Source organism: Sander lucioperca, chromosome 12, assembly GCF_008315115.2.
Source record: "Sander lucioperca isolate FBNREF2018 chromosome 12, SLUC_FBN_1.2, whole genome shotgun sequence".
NCBI classification, from domain to species: domain Eukaryota; kingdom Metazoa; phylum Chordata; class Actinopteri; order Perciformes; family Percidae; genus Sander; species Sander lucioperca.
Window position 1 is genome coordinate 37,074,201 of NC_050184.1, and position 22,767 is coordinate 37,096,967.

A 22,767-nucleotide genomic window follows, 5' to 3' on the forward strand; every position below is an offset into this window, starting at 1 on the left:
TCAATAAAGTCTTATCTTTATTTAAACATTGTGTTATTACAGTTTTACCTTGAATAAAAGCTCTCTGAGTGCTTCCCTCACTACTATCTCAAATAATTTCTAATTAGGGTTAGGTAGACCGGCTCTGCTACTAGTGCAATGTGTAATCAATTCCACCAGATGTCACCAAATCCTCACAGCCGTGGCAGATTACTGCAGTTAAATCCTCCATCCACTGGATGGAAGCACACAGAAAAGAAATGCTGGTGGTAACACATTTTTCCACTGCATTGTAATGCATGGCATTAGGATGCAGTCTGTCGAAAATAGACAAAGAAGATAAAGCAGCGGGAGTAAAAGGAGCATGGTGCATGTGATCATGTAAACAGAAGAAAATATGTTTTCAGTCTGTCTGCAAACAGCTGTTTTTGTTTGATCGTGTGTTTTTCTAATACTCCAGCTGTTACAATAAATGGTAAGAGAGGCTTATGGGAATACATTTTGTTTTTTTACATACAGTAAAAGCCGTACTTGCTGTAAGAGAGTGTGAGGCGCATCTGGAGCTGGACGACAACAGAGGCTGTGCACGCTGAATGGTAGCCGGCAGGAAACCAGGAAGTCCAGACATACAGATATTGAGCATTGGACTGCTGACACATACATATTGTTGTAATGTAGTTTTAGAATGTAAATAATATTGTGTTAAAATAACAAACATATAAACATTATTTTGAATTAAGTTCTCCCCCTTAGAATATTATATTGTGTATATATATATATATATACATAAATACGCCCATTTTAGCTCTTGTTGATTTGCTGAAGATTGATAGTGCACATCAGTCGTTCTATACTTGAACTTAAATAGATAATTATGTATTTCTATTAACACTTGAAATTCTTCATGACCAAAGCTACCTACTTTCACAAACAATCAGTAATTGTGCTAGTAGACACAGTTAGCCTACTTGCATCAAGATATTAATATAGGCAATATTTTGACAGATTGGCTGCTTATTGGTCATTAACAAATCACTGGAGAGGACTTGCTATAGTGGCTTTGGAAGTGTTCTTCAAATAGTGAGTGTCCCTCAAATAGATGTGAGTATATTATATCTCTATATTCATGTTAGTTACAGTTGCAGTCGTGAAGGAGTCTTGTAGGAATTATGCAGGTATTGTGCAGGACAATGAATTGACTTTTTCATGTAAACATGATTAAGAGAGTCTGCTGGGTCATTTTTCCTAGTCTTGTGTTATAAAATGCGAAATCTTTTGAGGCTTTAAACCCCTTCAGCTGTCTTTTAAGCTGGGTCATAACCTCTATTCAGATGTAAGCAATGGTAGCCCATGATTCCCATACTGTGAGCCTATACTAATCAGCAACAAAGGAATTTGACATATTGGGCAGAAAATGACTGTACTTACCTACTTACTTAATTACTTAAAGCAGTACAACTGAGTTTTGTTGAACTGCCACACTGTATTCAAAAATTGGTTTTGCAATTATTTCAGATTTGATGTGTGCTTCTATTAAAAGAATACATAATCACTTTATTTCTCATTTAAGTGATACTCAGTCATGGCTGAGGAACCAGCAGCAGAAATCCAGCTACTCAGAAGCCAGAAGGTCAAGCTGATAGACATTCTCAGTGCCGATGCCGATTTTGTCCTGCAGCATGCAGACTCTCGCTGTCTGCTGTCTGCTCACGGCTACCAGCAGGTGAAAACTTGCCGTGTTCCTAGTGAGAAGGTGACAGACCTGCTGGATCACATCATCCAGAGAGGTCCTGAAGCAGCGCGGGGTCTGCTGGAACTTCTGAACGACCCGGCCCTGCAGGAAACCTTCCCAAGGCTTCGCTTCATTAAGGATCTGCAAGTCAACACACTGTCTTCAGGTAGGACAAAGTCTGTTAAGTATGGTCAGCAATGGCATTGTGAAATACTGTTAGATTTCCATGTGAAATATAAAAGTTTTCTCTATTTACAACAAAAAGGCGAAACATCAAGAAAGAGAGAAAGAGAAGACTTACAAGAGACCATTCCATCCAAAAAGATCTACACCAAAGGTGGGTCACACTACACTCAAAGCTTTTCCCTTTAAAACATTGTAGAGACCTTCACCTACTTTATCTGCCTCTGTGTCATTGCACAGGCTCTCGCTTAGTTAAGGAGAAGCAGCTGATGACCGTGGCTCGTACCATTGGCAGATCTTGGAAGGAGATTGGCAGACTGGCTCTGGACATCCCCTCCGTAAAGCTGGAACAGATTGTAGAGGACCATTCGCTCCATGTAGAGCGAGTGTTTGCCATGCTGCGCTACTGGAGCACCTGCCAGAGGGAAAAAGCCACTGCTGCTCACCTGCACTCGCTGCTCAGTCAGAAAGACTGGGCGCTGCCACCTGAAAGCATTGACTCTCTGTTGGAGACTGACTGAGGCCGTAACTCTCTGGTACTTGCTGGGACTGAAACCCTGTTTTTACTCAGAATGAGTGTGTTTCTCATCATATAGACTGTCATTCCATATCAGGAAAAAATAACACTTGAAGATTTTAGTATGGAATGACCCCACAGTTCCATTAAGTACCACTGAGGCCTTTTGTTCAAGGTTCTTTATATATTGTTTACAATCTATTTATATTTTTGTCATCCAGATTGTCCATACTGTAATTTTACTATGTTGGTCTATTCTATCTAAGGATAGAGGGTTTTGTATGCTGTACAGATTGTAAAGCCCTTTAAGATATTGGGCTAAAGTCAAGGATCAACTTATACTACTTTTCTATGACAGCTTTAATTACAACAGTATAAAAACTGAGTTTTGTTTTATAAAAAATATTTTAAAGAGGTGTTTATTTTATTTTCTTAGTGTCTGTATTAAGGATTTTGGTTCTCCTTCCAGTAAAGGACAAATTAGGAAGGCAGGTTAAATAGCAAGAAGTGAAAAATGGGAGAACAGAATGTAAATACATAGTAAAGTAAAATAAATACATAGATGACGGAAAAAAAGGCATAACATTTTAAATTATATGACTGAAAATGATATTTCAACGACCCAATGTAAAAATGGGGAGAAGGGGGGTGTGTCTATAAATTGACTTGGAATTCTGAAAGTGTTCTAGAAAAGGCCCCTACGCCTTTTTGAATTTGTTGTTGCAGCCTGTGACCGAGTAGCGAATCTTTTCAAGATTTTAACAAAACGTAATGTCCCTTAACCACTGTGTGAGTGTGAGTGGGCAGAGCAGCGTCCTTCCATCTTAGCAGTATCGCACGCTGGCCAGGAGAGAAGGAAAGGACAGAGTGCGACATTTAGGCTGCGTCTCATTTCTCTGTCTTATCCCTTCCCCTTATTCCTTCCCCTTAGTTTTGCGCGTTCATGTGAGAGTAAGGGCTAACCCAATTCTCATTTTGATCGAGGGGTAGGGCTAAGGAGAAGGGGTAGATATATGTCAATGGTAGATACCCCTTAGTTTTAAGCAAAGTCGCGAGCTTACTTGCAAGCAAGGGGTACCCAGAATACACTGAGCAGCCGGCAACAATGGCGACCAGAGAGACCCATAAATGTAAGTATTTTCGGCTTAAAATTGATTTCAAAATTACGAAAGTCTTGTTTTGTGCTCTACACAGTCCTGCACATATATATTTGCAACCATGTTCTTAATTGAAACATTTTTAAAAATCGCTAGTTCACTACGCTAATACTAACGTTACATTGATGATTTGCACAACAGTCCCGCATTTCTCTGCCTTGAATGGACTCCATGCATCTCTACAGTGTTAATTAAACTCCATTAGCAGTGAATTTCGTTTGATATCAGTGCATAACACTACTTGCTTTGGAGACATCAATACATGCTTTACATTTACCGTCCTGTATCACAGGGACGCATGAGGAAATCCGGCAGCTGATCCACTTTCGGGCTGAAAAGTTTCTGCGTTCTAATAGTTGTAATAACGTTATGTTTACTTTATTGGGCAATAAAGGCAGCTTTTCGTTAACAAAGAAAGTGTTTCTGAACATCAATGACATTCAAAACAGTGATAACTGAAACAGATATACAACACACCATGCAGTATGTATGAAATATGTATTGCAAACAGACCTAAGTATGTATGACGACGTAACCAAGTGGTGTCTCATTTCATAGGGGTTTGTTTTCACCCCTACCCCTTACCACTCAGTTTCGAGGGACAAGGGCTAGGGGGAAGGATGTGGCATTAAATGTGGAGATGGGTCTGCCTCCTGAACCAAAACTGGGAGCTGGTTTCACAGGAGAGGAGCTTGGTAGCTGAAGGCTCTGGCTCTCATTCCTCTTTTGAGATAGGAACCACAAGTAACTCTGCATCCTGGGAGAGCAGTGTTCTAGTGGAGTAATACAGTTTTAGTCACGGAACAACAGTGAACCCAAAAGCATGACTCAGAGCAGAGAGTAAAAGGTAATGGAGCTTTATTGTACAGAGTACAATCCAGGCGAAGGTTACAAAATCGGCAGGCAAAAGACATCATGTCTTTGACATGGTCAAAAATACGAAAGAAACACTAGGGATAACGCTGGAGAGTGAGACACACAAGGTACTACAACAATCTGGCAACTAGTGAATGACACAAGGTGAGTATATATACACTGGGACAGGGGAAAACGATTACACACAGGTGACACACATTAGGGAAGGGAGAGTATAATCACACAGGCAGGAAGGCAGACAAAGACGGGAAGACAAGTGACCTGAAACAGAGACAGACCATGAGTTAACTAAATAAAACAGGAAATCAGGGAAACAAACAAAACATGAACTAAGAGCGGGAACTGGATGTGACAGTTTTTGAGCTCTTAAACCGTGCCTGACCATTTATTGATTTGTAGGTAAAGAGAAGGATTTTAAATTAAATTCTGTATTTTACAGGGAGCCAGTGCAGAGAAGCTAATACTGGATATATATGATCAATTTTTTGTCAGTACACGTGCCGCAGAATTCTAGATCAACTGGAGAGTTTTGAGGAACTTATTGGAGCAACCTTATAATAAGGAATAAGAATAGTTAAGCCACGAAGTAACACACGCATGGTCTAGTTTTTCTGCATATTTTTAAGACAGGATTTGCCTATTTTTTGCAATATTACGCAGGTGAAAAAAGACACTCCTTAAATGTATTTCATTTTTCGTGTACAGATGATTACGAGTCAAAACAGTTATGCTGACATGTACCCTATTGCTCTACATATTTTGGTCTGTTACATTAAATGTACCTTACATCTTGATGTGTCTTTTGAGATATCGACTCTTGACATCATGCAAAGGAGGATAGATAAGCAGTGCCACAACCAAATGAATGAATGTGTCATTGACTTGACGTAAGTGCCACATGCACATTTAAAGAGGATACTTCCTCAAACAAAAGATGGCTACAAAAGAGGTGGGAAGAGTAAATCATGCCTACATGTGTGTTGACTCAGCAGAGATAACATTAAATGAGAAAAGTTGATCTACAGGAGAATAAATATTTGAAAGAAGATAAAGACATTTCCATCATAAATTGATGAAATGACGAACGGATCAGCCCCAGCATACATCCAGGACATGGTCAAACCCTATACCCCAACCCACCCACTCCGCTCTGCGTCAGTCAACCTGCTTGCTGCTCCCTCACAGCGAGGGACAACTAAATATATATATATATATATATATATATATATATATATATATATATATATATATATATATATATATATATATATATGTATTTTTTTTTCTTTTTTCTTGAAGCTGCACTTTCATATGGCTCTTTGTAGTTTTGCTTATTTAAAGCTAATGTACTTGCACTTACTAATTGTTGTCTAGAGTTTGCACCTTTAGGGTTGAAAGCACTTAATTGGAAGTCGCTTTGGATAAAATCATCAGCTAAATGACATGTAATGCAATGTAATGATGCAGAAAATGGTAGAAATAGGTGCTTAAAATTGACCAGAATGCAGGAAATAAAGTATTTAATGCTCAAAATGTCCATACCTACAAAACCTGAATGCCTTTGGGTTGCAAGGCAAGCTGTCATTTGGCCAATTTCTTTGTGCCATATAGGGTTTTGAACTGGCAACCTTTGGGCTTCTAACCTCTGGGCTACTAACTGCCCACCTATTTATTACTTTTACCAGTCTGTACGCTATAAAACCCAGCCCTGGCCACAACTACACTGAATAAACTTATTATATCACAGTTCCTGCCTCAAAGAGTTTCCTTCTCTGTAAAATTCTACAAGTCTGATACTCTTGAAAATAAAGTTGTAGGCTAAACAGGTTGAAATTAATGAGAATCATTTAATTAAATGCACAATACCTTTTTTCATTCGTGAGAGTCAGCGGCTGTTTTTGTCGCTACGCGTGAGTTGTTACTCAGCTGTAACATGTAGGCCTACTAGTTATACTTTCAACATGATATAGCCATCCAACTAAAGGCGTTTAACTTTTTTTGCCAGAAGAGTGACTTGGAACCGTTCTTCTGCCTACATTCTCTATGGATTTTTCCATTATTTCCCCTCATCTCTGGCTGCAATCACGCAGGCAGAAGTGCAAATGGAAAAACCCCAGTACAACGCAACCCCGGAGTTTTCAAACTAAAAGACACTGATTAACTTAACTGGAGCAAAGGTTTACTCCCTCCCACTTCAACTGTACCCCATTCTCCCTTTTCTCTGCAGCCATTTTTCCACGGTCTGCCTTGTTAGTGCAACCAATTAAAGAGGGGTCAGGATTCACCAGCTTTTCAAAAGAGTGGATATGGCAAACATGTTACCATTCTCATGTAAGTACAGTGTGCAATATATGTATGTTGTTTGTAACTCTTGCCTTTTGGAAGTGGTTGTTTATGCGTTTAACTTTCTAACTGTAAGTTTTCACTGCCTATACTGTAGGCTATGTTATAGTGTGCCGGGCTATTGAGGCCGGGCTATTTAAGGCAGTGCTTTAAATAGCACATTCACAGTTACACAGTTACAGACTTGTGTTTTTCTGATGTTCTTGTTTTTTTATAACTTGTTTCTAAATGTTAAACCTCTGCCCCCTGAGTGTTAACGGCACCGCTGCGCTCTGAAACCCAGTTTCAATTGAGCTGCGCCGCTACAGCGTTTTGGTTTTGCTCGACGCAGCGGCCCGCAGCCTGCCCAACCTAGCTCAAAATTTGGGCCAACGCTGATGTGCGCTGAGCCCTGCGGCAAGGACTATTGAAATTACTATTATCCTGGGTGAAATAAGAATAGGCCTTCAGACCAAAAAAAGGTTTGAAACCAGACGAAACGCCTTCGTGGCGCGCAAGGCATTGGAAACAATGGGTTTCAGAGCGCAGCGGTGCCGTTGCCGCCAGTCTTAAAGACCCTTTACTTGTTTTGAGTGTTTGATTGATTACAGACTGTAAAAGCAAATTTCCTCTATGACAATAAAGAATGAGTCTGAATCTAACAACAGCAAACGGGCTGGAACCAGCTACAAACGGGCTGGAACCAGCTATAAATGGGAAGGAAGCAGCTAATCTCCATGACCTGAGTGAGCCCTTTGTTGACAATTTAGCGGGGCAACTCTTCTTGAATGAAGCCTTCAAGATTATTGTGGAGGAGGTGCTCTGCAAGGGCACGGATGTCAAGCAAAAGGTCTTGTAAAGCCTCAAATCACAATGGTGTCACATTACAGTGAGTTCTCAGCTAAACTCAATGTCCATGTGCTTTTCTTGCAGGTTTGTGAGTGGAAAGAGCCGGAGCAGCTGGCTCTGCTGCTAGATCTGGAGCTGAGGGCGACAGGAGAGTCACAGCACAGGCTCCTACAGAGAGTAGAAGATGTCGCCAAGTACAGCATCAAGACAAGTAAGACTGCCAAAGACAGTTTAGACATTTTAAAAGATTGACCCGTTTTCTTTCATGATGAGACTTTTCTCGTTTCTTTCAGGTCACCCACGTTTTTTTAATCAGCTGTTTGCAGGAGTTGACTATCATGCCCTGGCAGGCAGATTCCTCACTGAGGCTCTCAACACGAACCTGTAAGGGTCAACATAATATTTATCTAAAGCATATATGCACAACCTTATATAGGGGATGGATCAATCAGTCTCTAATGTCTTTATTAGTCATGTGCACACAAGGGCTTGGAGCCAAAGGGGTGTTAATATTGATTGAATATTGATCTTTTATTATTATCAGATTGAGCATCACTATCTACCAAAAACAATATTAATACGCTTTAAGTTAAAAAAAAAAATGTGGTAACACTTTACAATAAGGTATACAAAAAATAGGTAGTTAATGATTAGTTACTGTTTTTGAAAGAGTAACAAATGATTAGTTACTGTTTTTGAAAGAGTAACGAATGATTAGTTACTGTTTTTGAAGGAGTAACGAATGATTAGTTACTGTTTTTCAGAAGGGTAGTTACTGTTTTTTGAAAGAGTAACGAATAATTAGTTAATGATTACTTACTGATTGACTGTGATTCAAGCACTAATGATTAGTTACTGTTAGACTGTGTGTGTGTGTGTGTTACTGTATTAATGGATCATTAGGAAATCTGTTCATGGGATTTATAGTAATAAAAATAATAGACATGATACAGGATGATTGTCATAATATTAAATGTTTTGAAACAGTGTTTTATTGTTTTATACGTAACCCTAACATGGTACACTCAACCACTTAACCACTTAGTATGATGCCTCACTTTATCTCCAGGTACGCACAACGCTTAACTAATGGTAGTGAAAGCTTAACTAATCATTCATTAATGATTAACCACTCAGTATGATATCTCACTTTATCGCCAGGTACGCACAATGCTTAACTAATGGTGGTGAATGCTTAACTTATCATTCGTTAATGATTAATCACTCAGCATGATGCATCACTTTATTAGCAGGTACACACAATGCTTCGGTAATAGCAAATAATGGTTAGGTAATCATTTGTAAATAAGTAGCAGCTAACTAATGATCAATCATTCTTTTTTTAACAAATGATTAGTTAATGATTAGTTACTGATTGACTGTGATTCAAGCACTAATGATTAGTTACTGATATACAGACTGTGTGTGTGTGTTACTGTAGTAATGGATCATTAGGAAATCTGTTCATGGGATTTATAGTAATAAAAATAATTGACATGATACAGGATGATTCTCATAATATATTTTAATAATGATATTCACTTGCAGGGCATGCTTTAATCCTGCCACCCTGTGTTTCGTGCGCTGTTGAGCGGTAGTTAAAGACCAAAGAATGATTGATCATTAGTTAGCTGCTACTTATTTACAAATTATTACCTAACCATTATTTGCTATTACCGAAGCATTGTGTGTACCTGCTAATAAAGTGATGCATCATACTGAGTGATTAATCATTAACGAATGATAAGTTAAGCATTCACCACCATTAGTTAAGCATTGTGCGTACCTGGCGATAAAGTGAGATATCATACTGAGTGGTTAATCATTAATGAATGATTAGTTAAGCTTTCACTACCATTGGTACTGAGTGGTGGTTAATCATTAACAAATTATTATTAAAGCATTCAATACCATTAGTTAAGCATTGTGCGTACCTGGAGATAAAGTGAGGCATCATACTGAGTGGTTAAGTGGTTGAGTGTACCATGTTAGGGTTACGTATAAAACAATAAAACACTGTTTCAAAACATTTAATATTATGACAATCATCCTGTATCATGTCTATTATTTTTATTACTATAAATCCCATGAACAGATTTCCTAATGATCCATTAATACAGTAACACACACACACAGTCTGTTTAACAGTAACTAATCATTAGTGCTTGAATCACAGTCAATCAGTAAGTAATCATTAACTAATTATTCGTTACTCTTTCAAAAAAACAGTAACTACCCTTCTGAAAAACAGTAACTAATCATTCGTTACTCTGTGTGTGTTACCCAGAATAGGGGCGTATGTAAGTAAATGTATTTTTTTTTTTTTTTAAAAAGGTTGACATACATGCAGTTATACTTGTTAGTTTATGTGTTTATGAAGGTTTTATCAAAGAACAGCAGGTTCTTAACAGAAAAATCTGTATCAGTTGATCTCACTGAGAGCTTTCATTATTGTTATATTGCTGTTCTAGAGTTATATTCATATTGGGTGATCATATGTTTCATACTTACAATCTTATCACAGATTTTGTGTGTCAATTGCAGCTACACCTATGAGGTGGCCCCGGTGTTTGTGCTGATGGAGCTCGAGGTTCTGAGAGGGCTACGGCAGCTGGTTGGCTGGACCGAAGGGGATGGTCTTTTCTGTCCTGGAGGTTCCATCTCTAACATGTACGCCATGAACCTTGCACGCTACCAACTCTTCCCAGAGGTCAAAAGCCAGGGGCTGTGGGGTCTCCCACGACTAACCATCTTTACATCTATAGAGGTTAGGAATGGCTGTTAAACACTGCATGTCTGAGGGGATGATGATGTATCGGAGGTATTTATTGAAGATTACACTGTAGTATATGTTTTGTCTCTACATTAATATGATTGTTTTTCCAGAGCCATTACTCTGTGAAGAAAGGGGCTGCCTTTCTGGGCATTGGGACAGACAATATCATCTTGGTGAAAGTGGATGATGGGTAATGTATTTTTCATAATAAAAGCGAAAGCCATTGATAATAAATGAGCCCATCACTTTTCATAATCAATTAATTGCTTAAAGGTTAAAAAGGCCCAAAAATGGTTCCATCTCATCAAATGTGAGGATTTACAGCTTTCCTCTATTTTATATCATTGTAAATTGAACATCTTTTGGACTGTTGATCCGATAAAATAAACAATTTGAAGACATTACCCTGGGAATATATGCTAAGAAATATATATATATATAGACATTTTATATCCTAGACAATTATCAAAAAATCTATCATGAAAATAATTGTTAGTTGCAGCCCTATTCATTATGAATCTCAGGGTTCTATATAGTCAAAATAATACCTTTTCTATGCTCTCTTGTGCGCTTCAGAGGCCGCATGATTCCAGAGGACCTGGATGAAAAGATAAAGCTGGCAAAATCTCAGGTAAATTCACTGGCGTGTAGCACTCAGATATATCAAATACAACATGTTGTGGTTTTAGGGTCACTTGTATTGGTTTTAACAATGATTATCCACGAGGTATAACTAATCATAATACATGTTGAAGCAGAAAGCAACAAGTGCAAGAAAGCTTTGTTCACTTTCAGTTTGTTACTACCAGGGTGCTGTGCCTTTGCTTGTCAGCTGCACAGCAGGGACCACAGTGCAGGGTGCGTTTGACCCACTGGACCACATAGCTGATGTCTGTGAGAAACACAAGCTCTGGATGCATGTAGATGTGAGTCCTCCTGTGCACGCTAAATCCATGTCTGTTGACAAGCTTCTGTTGTATTTGTTCAAATTTAAGAACATGCAGAGTTTTGTCTGTTTTGTCGTGTGTTTCAGGCTGCCTGGGGAGGGAGCGTGCTCTTTTCCAAACAACACAGACATCTGATGAAAGGGGTTGAAAGGTATTAATATGCATGCCAGAAAAATACATTTTTCATTATGAGGATGGCAACATTTTGCCTGCACCTGAGTAGAGCTACACAGTTGGGCAGATATGGTCATATGTAAAATATAAACATTTCATAGCTAATGGCGGGTGTTTTTCTGTGTCTGTGACAAGAGCAAATTCAGTAGCCTGGAATCCACACAAGATGCTGACGGCTGGCCTGCAGTGTTCTGCCTTGCTGCTACAGGATACCACGGTTTGAGGCTACAGCATTATCTGATACACATATTGAAGGTTTATGTTTAAAATATATTTGACAATCAATCATTTCTGCTTGTCCTCAGAACTTGTTGAAGAAGTGCCACAGTGCTAACGCCACATACCTCTTCCAGCAAGACAAATTTTATGATGTGAATCTGGATCTCGGGGATAAGTCAATACAGTGCAGCCGCAAGGTTGACTGTGTGAAGTTATGGTTGATGTGGAAAGCTGTTGGCTCCAGTGGCTTGGCCAAGCGTGTAGACAGGGCTTTTGTCCATGCAAGGTAGGCATGCAGCTGTAACACAACATGAGCCTGGCGTAGGTAGAGTCAAGAAGTACATTCAAAATGATCAAATCTTTAAGAGGCCTAATTTAAAAGCACTGCTATTTATCTATTTCCATTTTTGCATGTCAAAATAATTTACCCCTTTATTAGTGAGTTGGCTATTTAGATGTTGATTTTCCTGAATGTAAACATCAAGGAAGAAGGAACATTTTTGGCCCATCTTTTAAGGTTAAGATACTTTTAGGCTACTTTTTGACATCTAATTCCCTTTATTTTCCTCATCTTGGCTAACCATTGATTCCTATCTAGTATAGCAGGAGCATTATTATTAAAATCTTCATTTTTTTAAATAAATACCACAGCATGAGAGGCAGTTGTTTTAAAAACAAAACCTTTAGCTTATCCAGGCCAACAGAAAGTGAAAACGTAACATCTCTCCTGGTAGGTATCTGGTGGAGCAGATGAAGAAAAGAGAAGGGTTTCATCTTTTGCATGAGGTAAGTAAATATCTCAAGCATACTGAGAAAAATGGGTTGTTTTCTCTTTGCAAAATCTTGAGTACCTGTGTGTGTTTGTTTCCATGGACAGCCGGAGTTTGTGAATGTATGCTTCTGGTTTATACCACCCAGTATAAGAGGGAAGGAAGGGAATAAAGATTACCAGGACAGACTGGCAAAAGTAAGTTTCTGTTTTACATCAGTGGACTGACTCAGATTCAACTTCTTAATTATTTGTAGTGTGCATGCTTTGTCAAAAAACATGGAGGCCACCATCTTTGAATATTTACCACTTCTGTGCAACACTTCTGAATCAAACAGATAACTCTGTGTTTTTGTTCTTGGTAATAGGTAGCTCCAGTCATCAAGGAACGCATGATAAAAGAAGGCACTATGATGGTGGGCTACCAACCTTTGGGAAACAAGGTCAACTTTTTCCGCATGGTTGTTTTCTCTCCACTGCTGTCCCAGAAAGATATGGACTTCTTTCTCGACGAAATTGAAAGACTAGGAAAGGACTTGTGAACACAGAAAAACAACTTATAGGATGTACATATTGTCTATCTGAAATGAATTGTTGTGTACAAAGCCTTCCATTGTAACATCAGAAAGTATAACAACTTGACTGTACCAACTCAAAGATGTGATTTGTTTAATTGAGACAGCTGTGATCTATAAGGAGAGATACTAACCATGGAACTAAATCTGAATGAATGAATAAATAAACAAATAGAAGGTCTTTATTCTTTTGAAATATTTCCAATAAATTAAACAACTGTTGTGAAATCAGTCTGCCAGACACTTTTTTTAAAACCATTTTTGCAACGCTGGAGAATTACTACCCTATCATTTGTTGGGATCTATTCTTTTATATTTGACTTTTCGACCATTGATAAAGTTTCTGAATGAAAGGCATTTATTCAGAGACTTAATGTCAGCTGATCCCCCATAGTCCACAACTCCATGCTGCAACTGGTGATTCTTTTCAATAATGTTTTGTTTTATAAAAAATGATTTCTCAAAGTGGGGTCCGTGACACTCTTCATTCATTTAAATGATCATGACATACATTTTTTAAATACAAAAGGCAGTTCAACGATGAAGGTTTAAGGTTATTTTAATTTGTAAATTTAAAATAGTTCATGGATTATGTTTTAATCTAACAAATTGTATATTTGAAATACTTTAATCAGAATCCACATTTTATTTAGACTATGTGTGCACTAAAAGTAAAACACTTCACACTTCTCTGATATATGTGTGCGTATGTTCTGAAATGCACTTCAAATTAGCCCTTTTCTCTTGATTTGCCATTGGTATTTTGTTTAGGCACAGTGTTACTTGCAGCTAATTGAATTAATGTCAATTGCATTGTTTTATGGGTATACTGTGTTGAGAACGTGCAAATAATTTACATTTCTCTTGTGTTGTTTACAAAATTAAGACTGTAGAAATGTAAAAATAAAAATAAAAATAGGTTACGTCAAATTATTCCAAGGGACATACATTTGGGGTCCCTGATATATTCCCCATCTTGTAAGAAGATGTGAGAACCTCTGATCTGGATAACATCAGAAAACAATGAAAAATGCCAAAGTGATGGCTTGAAATGTCTTGTTTTGCCTGACCAAAAGTACAAAACTTCAAAGATCGTCCATGAACTATAATGTAAGACAAGGAAAGAAATCAGATGTTTGGAATTTTTACTTGAAGAATTACTTATAGTAGCAAAATAGTTGCCGATTACGTTTCTGTCTCAATCATTGGATGTATTATAAAAAGGTTTCACTCCCTCACAACTATGGCCGTAAATGTGGGTCATTCCGCTTCAGTCACGTGGCAGGGCGTCTAGCCAATCATCACTCGCTGCGGAGAGCACTTCCGGTGGCGTTTCCTGTCAGTGTTTGTAAACTGAGAAAAAATTGGAAGTGCGACAAGAAATAATAACCTACAAAACTCTAAAAATCAAAAGGTAAGCAGTCACTTTTCCAAAGAATTTCACTCGTGGCTCTTTAAACGTTTTGTAATCTGCTACGTGTCTGTTTCTAACAGCTGTAGCCTGTGAGGGAGGTGTAATTTAGCGGTCGGCGCTGAGCCCGCACGCCCTGCCTGCCTGCTTGGCTGGCTGGCTGTTGTTGTGTTGTCTGGCGGGGGGTGGGGGTTCAGTCATACAAGAGTTGCCCCAAAACCCCAACTACTGGCTAGCTAGCAGGTTAGCCTTTTCTGTTTCATTCAGCAGAGACTCTCAGCATGCGTCACACTTTTAAACCTATAGCTAGTCTAAATGTCGTATCTAAATACAAACTGCCTTTCCAATGTGCTCTAGATATAACGTTAGTCCCGTTCAGACATAGTCGCTTTTCTAACAGAAACTCTAACGTTTTTAGGATAAATCGCTAGCTAGCTCACTTGAGCTAGCCAGCTAGCGACTTGTCCTGTGTGCAAGATCATAAAACCACACGCTTACAGATAAGAATTATTCACAATGAATTAAATTATGTATAGCAGTGTTTGTTTACTATCAAAGCTTTCATGCATGGTCGGTATGCTATATGTTTGTATTCACAGCCTATTTGATGTCAAAAAACAATATAGAATTGCAATAATCATAATGCTACTTATGGTATATTCTCTGTAATTCAATAAAGAGGTATCTGCATTGTGGTTTTATGTTAATTTGCCTTGCTGCCAGGAAATGAATGTGTTTATATCAAATAATCTGCTTTCCAGTGCCAAGGATTTAATAATCCCCCCACTTAGATGCAAGGCCAAATTGCGACTTGCCATTTTTAGTTTTGTACATGTGTACCACAGAATAAGAGGCAGTTGTTTTTTCTACTATCGTTTAAGTGGAAAGGTTTGGGATGCATTCTAAATGCTAAACTCTAACCAAGAGTTAGTCCTATTTTCCAAATTAATTGTAAAGTATGTAAGTGTAACAGCTTACACTACTGTTCCTGTTTGTTAAATGTAACACAATTTGTTGAAGCACTCACACTAAGTATTAAAATTGCTATCCCACATACTAAAGGATGAAATAAGTAATTCATGTTTCTCCCTCACTAATTTATTAGGCAATAACTGCTCAAGAAGTCAGATATTTTCAGAGGTATTTTAATTCTAAAATTAGTCTGGTGCACTGGATGTTCAACAGTTTATAAAATAATCAAAGTACAACATAAAAGCTCACAGTAATAGAACTACATTTTCTCTTCAGAATAGTGCAAACATGGATGACAAGACAAAATGTTTCTTACAAATGTATATTCAATTTATGAATTATTTTACACTATACCTATTCCAAGGAAATAGTTTGTGGTGTTCAGTCATTTACATGCAATGCTTTAATGGCCTGCAGTACAATTCACCACAGGTCATTGGGTTAATATCACCTGCATCCTCATTGACAGATTTTATCGCCTGAAATGCAGTTTACTGTATAATGATTAACTAGCTTCTGAACTATACATTACCTTAATGTTTCATCAATTGGTTTGTGCTATGAAACATGACAAAGCCAATATAACTTTCTTAGATGTAGACTTATTTAAGCATGTGAACTTATTTAACATTTGCACAATTATGCTTTAAAGCGTCCACAGTTCTATTAGGTCAAACTACAGCTACAGTTTAGAAAACATTCCATCATTGCCTGTATTCTATTTTAAGATGCCTACACAATGCGTACTGTTTTACAGTACCCTTGCTGCTCTCAAACAGCAGCTCATCTTTTAGATACTTGTCTTTTATATATACACGTCAGTATCACTCCATGTATGAAGCATTTGTTTGATCAATGTATCATACCTACACAGATGTATTTTTTTTCTTTTTGACTGTTTTAATTTTCCCCATTGGATGTCATTTTTTTCTCAATCTGACCGTTTTACTCACCCATGAAAATGTGGCATGCACCAAACCATTGGGGCATACTTGCCTGATAAAGTGCACATATACTGGATCTAAATTTCTGGTCATATATCCAGATTTGTGAAACTTATTAGATTGGTCTGGTTTTCCAGCTCCTGATTCAAGCATGTAAAAATGTTAGCCATATGTTGTCATGCCTCTACTTTCAGGCTTGGCCCCTGATGATTTGGGTGGGTGTGGTCTCTTCTGTTACCCCTCATCCTAAGTGAAGCCCCCTCTGTTCCCCCAAACACACACGCATTCAAACCACGGCGATGACACACCATTCCAACAACTCTGTTCGAGACCATATGAAATGGGTCAGTGGAAGTCTCTTCATCTCCAGATTCACCATTGTGTTTTTAGTTTGTATTCCCAATCCCGATGCCAGTGCATTTCTGTTACTCCCATTACTCATCTCTCTCTCTCTTCTTCCCCTGACTCCTTGTCTCTGTGAGGAGTCCTGCGGCCCGCTCTTTCTGCTCTGACATGTTGTTTGTGTTGCCAGGCTGGGTTGCTGGGCTGCGAGGCGGTGCTGTCCAGCATGGCCCTGATGCAAGCCAACAACATCCCAGGCCAGAAGAGGATGGTGTCCCCCTTGGGTCAAGGGCACAGGTCTAGTCCTGAGAGCCACCAAACCCACTCGCAGCACAGCCACAACCACCATGGACACCAGGTTCACCATGGACAACCCCACAACAGCCACATGGGCCATCCTTCAGCCGGGAGCTGTCCACCCCTGGTAAGCTAGAGAGAGAGAACTGGGCAGGGTCACTCAGAAAGTTAAATCTGTTATTTCTAACTCTGTTATTTTTTTGCTTTCCTGATGAAAGTGTAAGTTGTTAATAGACAGATGTTATTGCAGTGAAATTAAACTTAACTAAACTTAAAACTAAGGTGGAAAACGATAGCTCTAATTCTGTGGTGGGACCACCCCCCCTCTCTCTCTCTTTGTGATGTGCGCTTCAACGGTACTGTGTGAGCACATGTTGATTTAAAAAAAAACGATTTTATTGATTTAAAAATGATCAGACTCCGTCCATGGCAACAGTCTGTTATACAGAAATAGCAAACTGCAGAATGCCGTGATTGGCCAATCAGAATTAAGTATTCAACCAAGCCGTGTAATAAAAACCATTTATTCAGTGTTTATATACTGCATATGAATTCTAAAAGGGGTTAAAGTGTTACCCTGTACATGTGACTAAGTGTTTGCTGCTTGATTGCAAGCTAGCCTCCAGTGCAGTTCACCTAATACCATTCCTTCCCCCAAAAGCTGATTCGAAAAGACGGGGATTATCACTCATCAAGAATGATGGATGGAAAGGACATGCAGGCAAACCAGAATATGCAACCCAAGAAGAAACACAAAAAATCAGGGTCATCCAGCAAAGTTAAAGTGGAGGTAAGGATAGTTACAGCTACACTTGTAAGTATACATGCAAAAGTGCAAATATCAGCTGTTGATGTTCAGTTCGCGTTCATCTCATTTTGTTATTGTTGTTAGCATTCAATTCCACCAATGGATATGGACGACGACGACAGTTCCTTGAAAGTCCAGAAGAACTTCATCTGTGACCACTGCTATGGAGCTTTCCGGAGTAGCTACCACCTCAAGCGTCACATACTTACACATACAGGTGAGAACTCACAGCTCACGTCTTCACTTCAGTGTGACCATTCTCGCTCCTTTGCATTTAGTGGTTATATTATGGGAAACAGGCTGGTGTAACGAGTAGAGAGGCCACTATTCAGCCTGTGGACCTCAGTCAGCATCCACCCTTCTGAAGCTCCATCTGCTTGGATTAAACCACAACAACAAAAAACAAAGACTCAAACCTAACCTCACAACTAAATTGGGTGGCTACAATTGTTTAATGTATGGTATGCATGTTTTTAATTTGTTATAATGCCTTATATGTATTTCTACCTAACCTTACTCTTCTTCTTTTTGTGAATGTTGGTTCTGTGTTAGTCCATGTGACATAATTGTGCTGCTATTTTGGCCATACCTCTCAAAAAAGAGATTATAATTACTAATTAATTTTAAAAGTATCTTGCATCCAGTGAAATATGCTGTGAGTCTTGATATATTCTGCTAAATGGCCGGCCTGTGGTTGTTCACAGGAGAGAAGCCATTTGCTTGTGACGCATGTGATATGCGGTTCATTCAGCGTTACCACCTGGACAGACACAAGAGGGTGCACAGCGGAGAGAAGCCGTACCAGTGTGATCGCTGCAATCAGGTTAGTTCGCCGTTGTTTCAACATAGCGCATATGCTTTACATGTAGGGCTGGGCAATATTTCAATATTATATCGAGATCGTGATATGAGACTAGATATCGTCTTAGATTTTGAAGAATTTTAATATCGTTACATGGTAAGTTTAGTCTTTTCCTGGTTTCAAAGGCTGCATTACAGTAAAGTGGTGTCATTTTCTGAACTTACCAAACTGTTCTAGCTGTTCTATTATTTGCCTTTAACCACTTAGACATTATATCCACATTATGATGGTTATTTATTTAAAATCTAAATGTGGGAGATAAGTTGTGAAAACACCAATTGTCAACCTTACAATATCGTTGCAATATCAACATCGAGGTGTTTGGTCAAAAATACCGTGATATTTGATTTTCTCCATATCGCCCAGCCCTATTTACATGTACTTCAAGGTTTCTGCATATTATTCTGGATCTTACCGCATTCAACGAATCCATCTGTTTTAGCAGCGTCAGTAGCATTGTTCCGCTAACTTTGACTGAAACAAACGTCTTTCTTTGCCTCCAGAACTTCTCACGGACAGACAGGCTACTGAGACACCGACGGCTATGTACAGTTGGGATGAGCAAAGAGGAGAACCAGTACTCACAGGACACATCTGCCCATCCAGCTTCCTGGAGCCCCCTACAGCCTTCCAACAACCGTCTGACTGTCTGACCCACCGTTTTCCAGAGACCCTACAGACAGCAAACCGCAGTCTGCAGCTCAGAAACGTCTCGCGTTGGAGCTCAACAGTACTGTAACCAGAAAAACAGCCTAGCTTAAACACAACCAAACTTTACTTTGCTCTGGCCGGCTCTTTTACAGAGCTTGATAGTGGATTTTTGTAGTTTTTTTTAATCTACTGTTACATTCACTATACAGACAAAATGGGAAGGACTAATTCACGATTTTGGACAACAGGTCTTGCTATTATGGCAATAACTGAATGAAAACGCAAGTCTCTTTTTATCTGACAGGTTGCAGGTTCTTTTTTTTGTTGGTATTGCTGCCAGGGGATTGCAAGTATTTTTGACTGCATGGACTGTCAGTGTATCGTGCAGCACCTCTTAGGTATCCTGTTGACCTGCAATCAACCCCAGTGCTGCCCTCTACTACATATGGACTGTTCACTAAAGGACACACATACAGAACTGTGTAGCTTTTTAGTGTTAAGGTTTTGTCATTTTGTGTTCCTTATGCAACTAACGAAGTACCAGCTATTGCTTCTAAGTGACAGGTCACAGCAGACATGTGGTCTGTGCTGCCACCTATCCAGCACTCAAGGTGTTGTCTGCGTAATCTGAAATTAAATTTAATGTCATTTTTGATAACGCCAATCTAAACATGAAAGGGGCTTATTACATAGTAAACTGCAAACTGGTAGTTTTTCACTTCATGTGGTAGTTCACCTTTTTTCAAACACACAATCTAAATGGATCTAAAATAATTTTTTACTGCTATTCGTCCAGCTGTAAAACTGAATGACAGGGGACAGCGATGTGTACAAACGGGTGGAAAAACACTAAAAAATTAACTAGATGCTCCTGAAATGTAACATTTTCAACTAATCTTGGTATTAGTTAAGTTGTGTAGCGACTGTTTGCTCACATATTCACTGTTGTACCTTGTTTTAGAGGGGTTTTGTCCTGACTGTTTATAGGTTACTGTTGAAATACAGTAGAAGGCTGACAGGTTTTGTAGGAAGATTTTTGATGCTCTTGAACAAAGTTAGTGAGCTTTTTTGTTTATATAATAACTGGATGTAGGAACCACCTGTCTGTTGCAGTAATAGGTGCTTCTGTAATAACCCCCTCAATATAAATGAATTGTGTCTACTGTCTCTCTGTTCCTAGAAAACTGCTGTCATTCTTTTTTTCCCTGCTCAGCATTGATAGATTTTTCTGACTTTGAAAGATGTCCATCCGTTCAAAAGTATTTTCGTAAGTGAGGCTGGGTCAGCGTGTAATCTGAAATCCTGAGATACACCTGGAAGTTTGTGAGAGTGCATTAGCACACAATTGGATTAAAACTAGTCCTAGACCTGAAGTTATATTCACCTGAGGTACTGGGGAAAATGTGGTGCTGACTAGTCTAATTCAGTGCCCAGATGAATTCAAACAGTTTTCAGGTGAGAAGACTCATCCACAGATTTCAAGAGCTCGCCTCCATCTTGACCTGACTGAATGTGATCTGAACACAGTGCCATGTAATTTCATCTCCAGTTTAACCTTGATTATCTACAATGAAGATGATGAGCAGTGGACAGGGGAATATAAGGTCCACGTGTTTTTTTTGTACGACGATAACCTACATTATATTCTGTTAAGGCCTCTGTATAATGAAATCAGACTGTAAACACTGGACAGAAGATGTTAGCTCAATTGTAATGGATTGTATTGTAGACAGGTACTTCTATTGCTGTCAGACATTTAGATTATGTGAAAGGAGTTTGGGGCCCATCACCGACTTGTCTACTTTTTACGAAGTTAATATATATTTAAATTGTATTAGGGGTAGAAAATAGTATGTATGGGACCTACACTTCAAAAGAAAATCAAAGTATTTACAAAGTTATAATCCTTAGTCTGATCATTACTTATTACAGCTAAAAATTGAAAAAGTCATCCTTCAACTTGCTATTAGGAGTAAAGTAAAAGCTGCCACTCTTTCCCTTTTTAGAATAGCAGCTATGATTAGTCAGCATATTTTTTAATTTCTCTTTTGCATGTATTTGTTGGAGGATCTTGTATACATTTTGTTTTTGGTAAAGATATTTATATATATTTTTTTTTAAATCTGAGCCCCACCTTTTTTGTCTTTTCAGGGGTAAAGTGAAATTAATTTGGACTTGGTCAATCATACTGTAGTAAACGGAGTTTTAGGGCCCCAACTGTCTCAATAAAGCTGTTACACTTTTTAAACAAGTGCATGTCTTTCAAATTTTCTGCAACAGTGGTTCTAAAGTGATGTTTTTAAGGATTGAGATTTTCTATTTGTTTTCTAGATAGCAAAAGTGGATGTGAGGACATAAAATGAGAAATTTAATTAGTTGTCTTCAAATGGCACATTACTTACTGAATCCTCCAGTCTAGAAAGACTGCAAAACATTTCAGAAACATGTAATGCAACAACCTTGTCAGCAGACGGCATCCATCACTGTATGAGGGCCAGTGTTCAGTGCTCTGGATAAAAAAAGGGATTGACATGAATGAGATAAAAGCAGATAGTACTCCCTTTCTATAAAAGGTTAATAATCTGTTGTTTTAATAATCAATTGAATGGCACACAATGAGTCTTGGGAGGCAAGTTTGTAGAAAACACCTGGAGTGAGGTCAAGGCCCAAAGGGGAATCAAATCCTGTCTTCACATTCATTTGGCCAATTAATCATTGTATACTGTATGACATGAAGGCATTTACTATTCTGTTTCAGATAAGGCTGCGAAATTAGCCTGTTTTAATCTACTAACTACTTCTCAAAATAAATAGATTTTCAGAAATAATGACAACTGTCCTTGAACCAGAGCCCAGAGTCTTAAAACTGAGTAACTTTTTTCTGACCGTTGTTCAGCAAAACCAAACCTATTCAATTTACAATGACATGAAGCAAATCCTCACATTTAAGAAGCCTTCACATTTTTTGGTTGATAAGAAAATTAAAACAATTAACTAATACTGAAAATTGTTAGTGAATACTTTCTTTTCATCAGCATCAATTAATCAACAAGCATAAGTACACATTGCAATACAGTTTTAACACATCATACAAAGCCTTGTCTGCACCACAAGAGGGAGGTGTATCCTAAGCTACTGTCTCTTCACAACCTTCCTTGAGACAGTAAGGAAACTGATGGTATTTGCACTGTGCAAAGCCAAGTGCTTTGTAGTTTTCAGGGGCTTAAAGATAATCAATACACTTCTTTCATGAGCCAATCACTGATATCATGGCCTGGAGTTGGTTGGAAATAGATGACCCAGATCTGTTGTTGAATCCTAGTACTTGGAACTTGCAAAGAAATGTAACAAAAAAATCAGGTAAAAGTTGTTCAGATCAAAACACATTAGCACAACTTGCTAAAA

General features: G+C 38.5%; 3 protein-coding genes and 1 long non-coding RNA gene across 15 annotated transcripts; 3 read left to right on the forward strand and 1 right to left on the reverse strand.

Moving 5' to 3' along the window:
• The first annotated feature begins 265 nt into the window (after window positions 1-265).
• Window positions 266-2,827, forward strand: zgc:174906 (uncharacterized protein LOC571548 homolog). 8 transcript variants are annotated; one of them, XM_031282901.2, is made up of 5 exons: window positions 274-454; window positions 985-1,080; window positions 1,550-1,877; window positions 1,977-2,048; window positions 2,135-2,827. In XM_031282901.2, the coding sequence occupies exons 3-5, from the start codon at window positions 1,562-1,564 to the stop codon at window positions 2,413-2,415; spliced, it is 669 nt and encodes a 222-aa protein (XP_031138761.1). In that variant the 5' UTR covers window positions 274-454; window positions 985-1,080; window positions 1,550-1,561; the 3' UTR covers window positions 2,416-2,827. The 8 variants fall into 8 exon arrangements, with proteins under 8 accessions (XP_035864098.1, XP_031138752.1, XP_035864101.1 ...); XM_031282925.2 differs by having other exon boundaries at window positions 307-346; XM_036008205.1 differs by lacking the exon at window positions 985-1,080 and having other exon boundaries at window positions 266-454; window positions 1,550-1,880; window positions 1,980-2,048.
• Window positions 2,828-6,652: 3,825 nt separating this feature from the next.
• On the forward strand, window positions 6,653-13,307 carry csad (cysteine sulfinic acid decarboxylase). 3 transcript variants are annotated; one of them, XM_031282859.2, is made up of 14 exons: window positions 6,653-6,775; window positions 7,432-7,616; window positions 7,700-7,826; window positions 7,909-7,999; window positions 10,160-10,382; window positions 10,502-10,581; window positions 10,968-11,022; window positions 11,201-11,317; window positions 11,425-11,489; window positions 11,648-11,729; window positions 11,818-12,017; window positions 12,466-12,517; window positions 12,609-12,698; window positions 12,869-13,307. In XM_031282859.2, the coding sequence occupies exons 1-14, from the start codon at window positions 6,751-6,753 to the stop codon at window positions 13,040-13,042; spliced, it is 1,566 nt and encodes a 521-aa protein (XP_031138719.1). In that variant the 5' UTR covers window positions 6,653-6,750; the 3' UTR covers window positions 13,043-13,307. The 3 variants fall into 3 exon arrangements, with proteins under 3 accessions (XP_031138719.1, XP_031138729.1, XP_031138739.1); XM_031282869.2 differs by having other exon boundaries at window positions 6,654-6,775; window positions 7,435-7,616; XM_031282879.2 differs by having other exon boundaries at window positions 6,654-6,775; window positions 7,453-7,616.
• Window positions 13,308-14,391: 1,084 nt separating this feature from the next.
• On the forward strand, window positions 14,392-21,303 carry znf740b (zinc finger protein 740b). Of its 3 annotated transcripts, XM_031283014.2 has the most exons (7): window positions 14,392-14,489; window positions 16,597-16,746; window positions 16,935-17,168; window positions 17,703-17,831; window positions 17,934-18,066; window positions 18,554-18,672; window positions 19,215-21,303. In XM_031283014.2, exons 2-7 carry the CDS (start codon window positions 16,702-16,704, stop codon window positions 19,362-19,364), a joined length of 810 nt encoding a protein of 269 aa, XP_031138874.1. In that variant the 5' UTR covers window positions 14,392-14,489; window positions 16,597-16,701; the 3' UTR covers window positions 19,365-21,303. The 3 variants fall into 3 exon arrangements, with proteins under 3 accessions (XP_031138874.1, XP_031138881.1, XP_035864097.1); XM_031283021.2 differs by lacking the exon at window positions 16,597-16,746 and having other exon boundaries at window positions 14,411-14,489; XM_036008204.1 differs by lacking the exon at window positions 14,392-14,489 and having other exon boundaries at window positions 16,578-16,746.
• A 170-nt stretch (window positions 21,304-21,473) lies between these two features.
• On the reverse strand, window positions 21,474-22,075 carry LOC118496442. The gene is made up of 2 exons (XR_004899009.1): window positions 22,011-22,075; window positions 21,474-21,871 (listed from the first exon to the last, which is right to left on the reverse strand). It is a non-coding gene; the product is annotated as an uncharacterized LOC118496442 (long non-coding RNA).
• Between the last annotated feature and the right edge of the window lie 692 nt (window positions 22,076-22,767).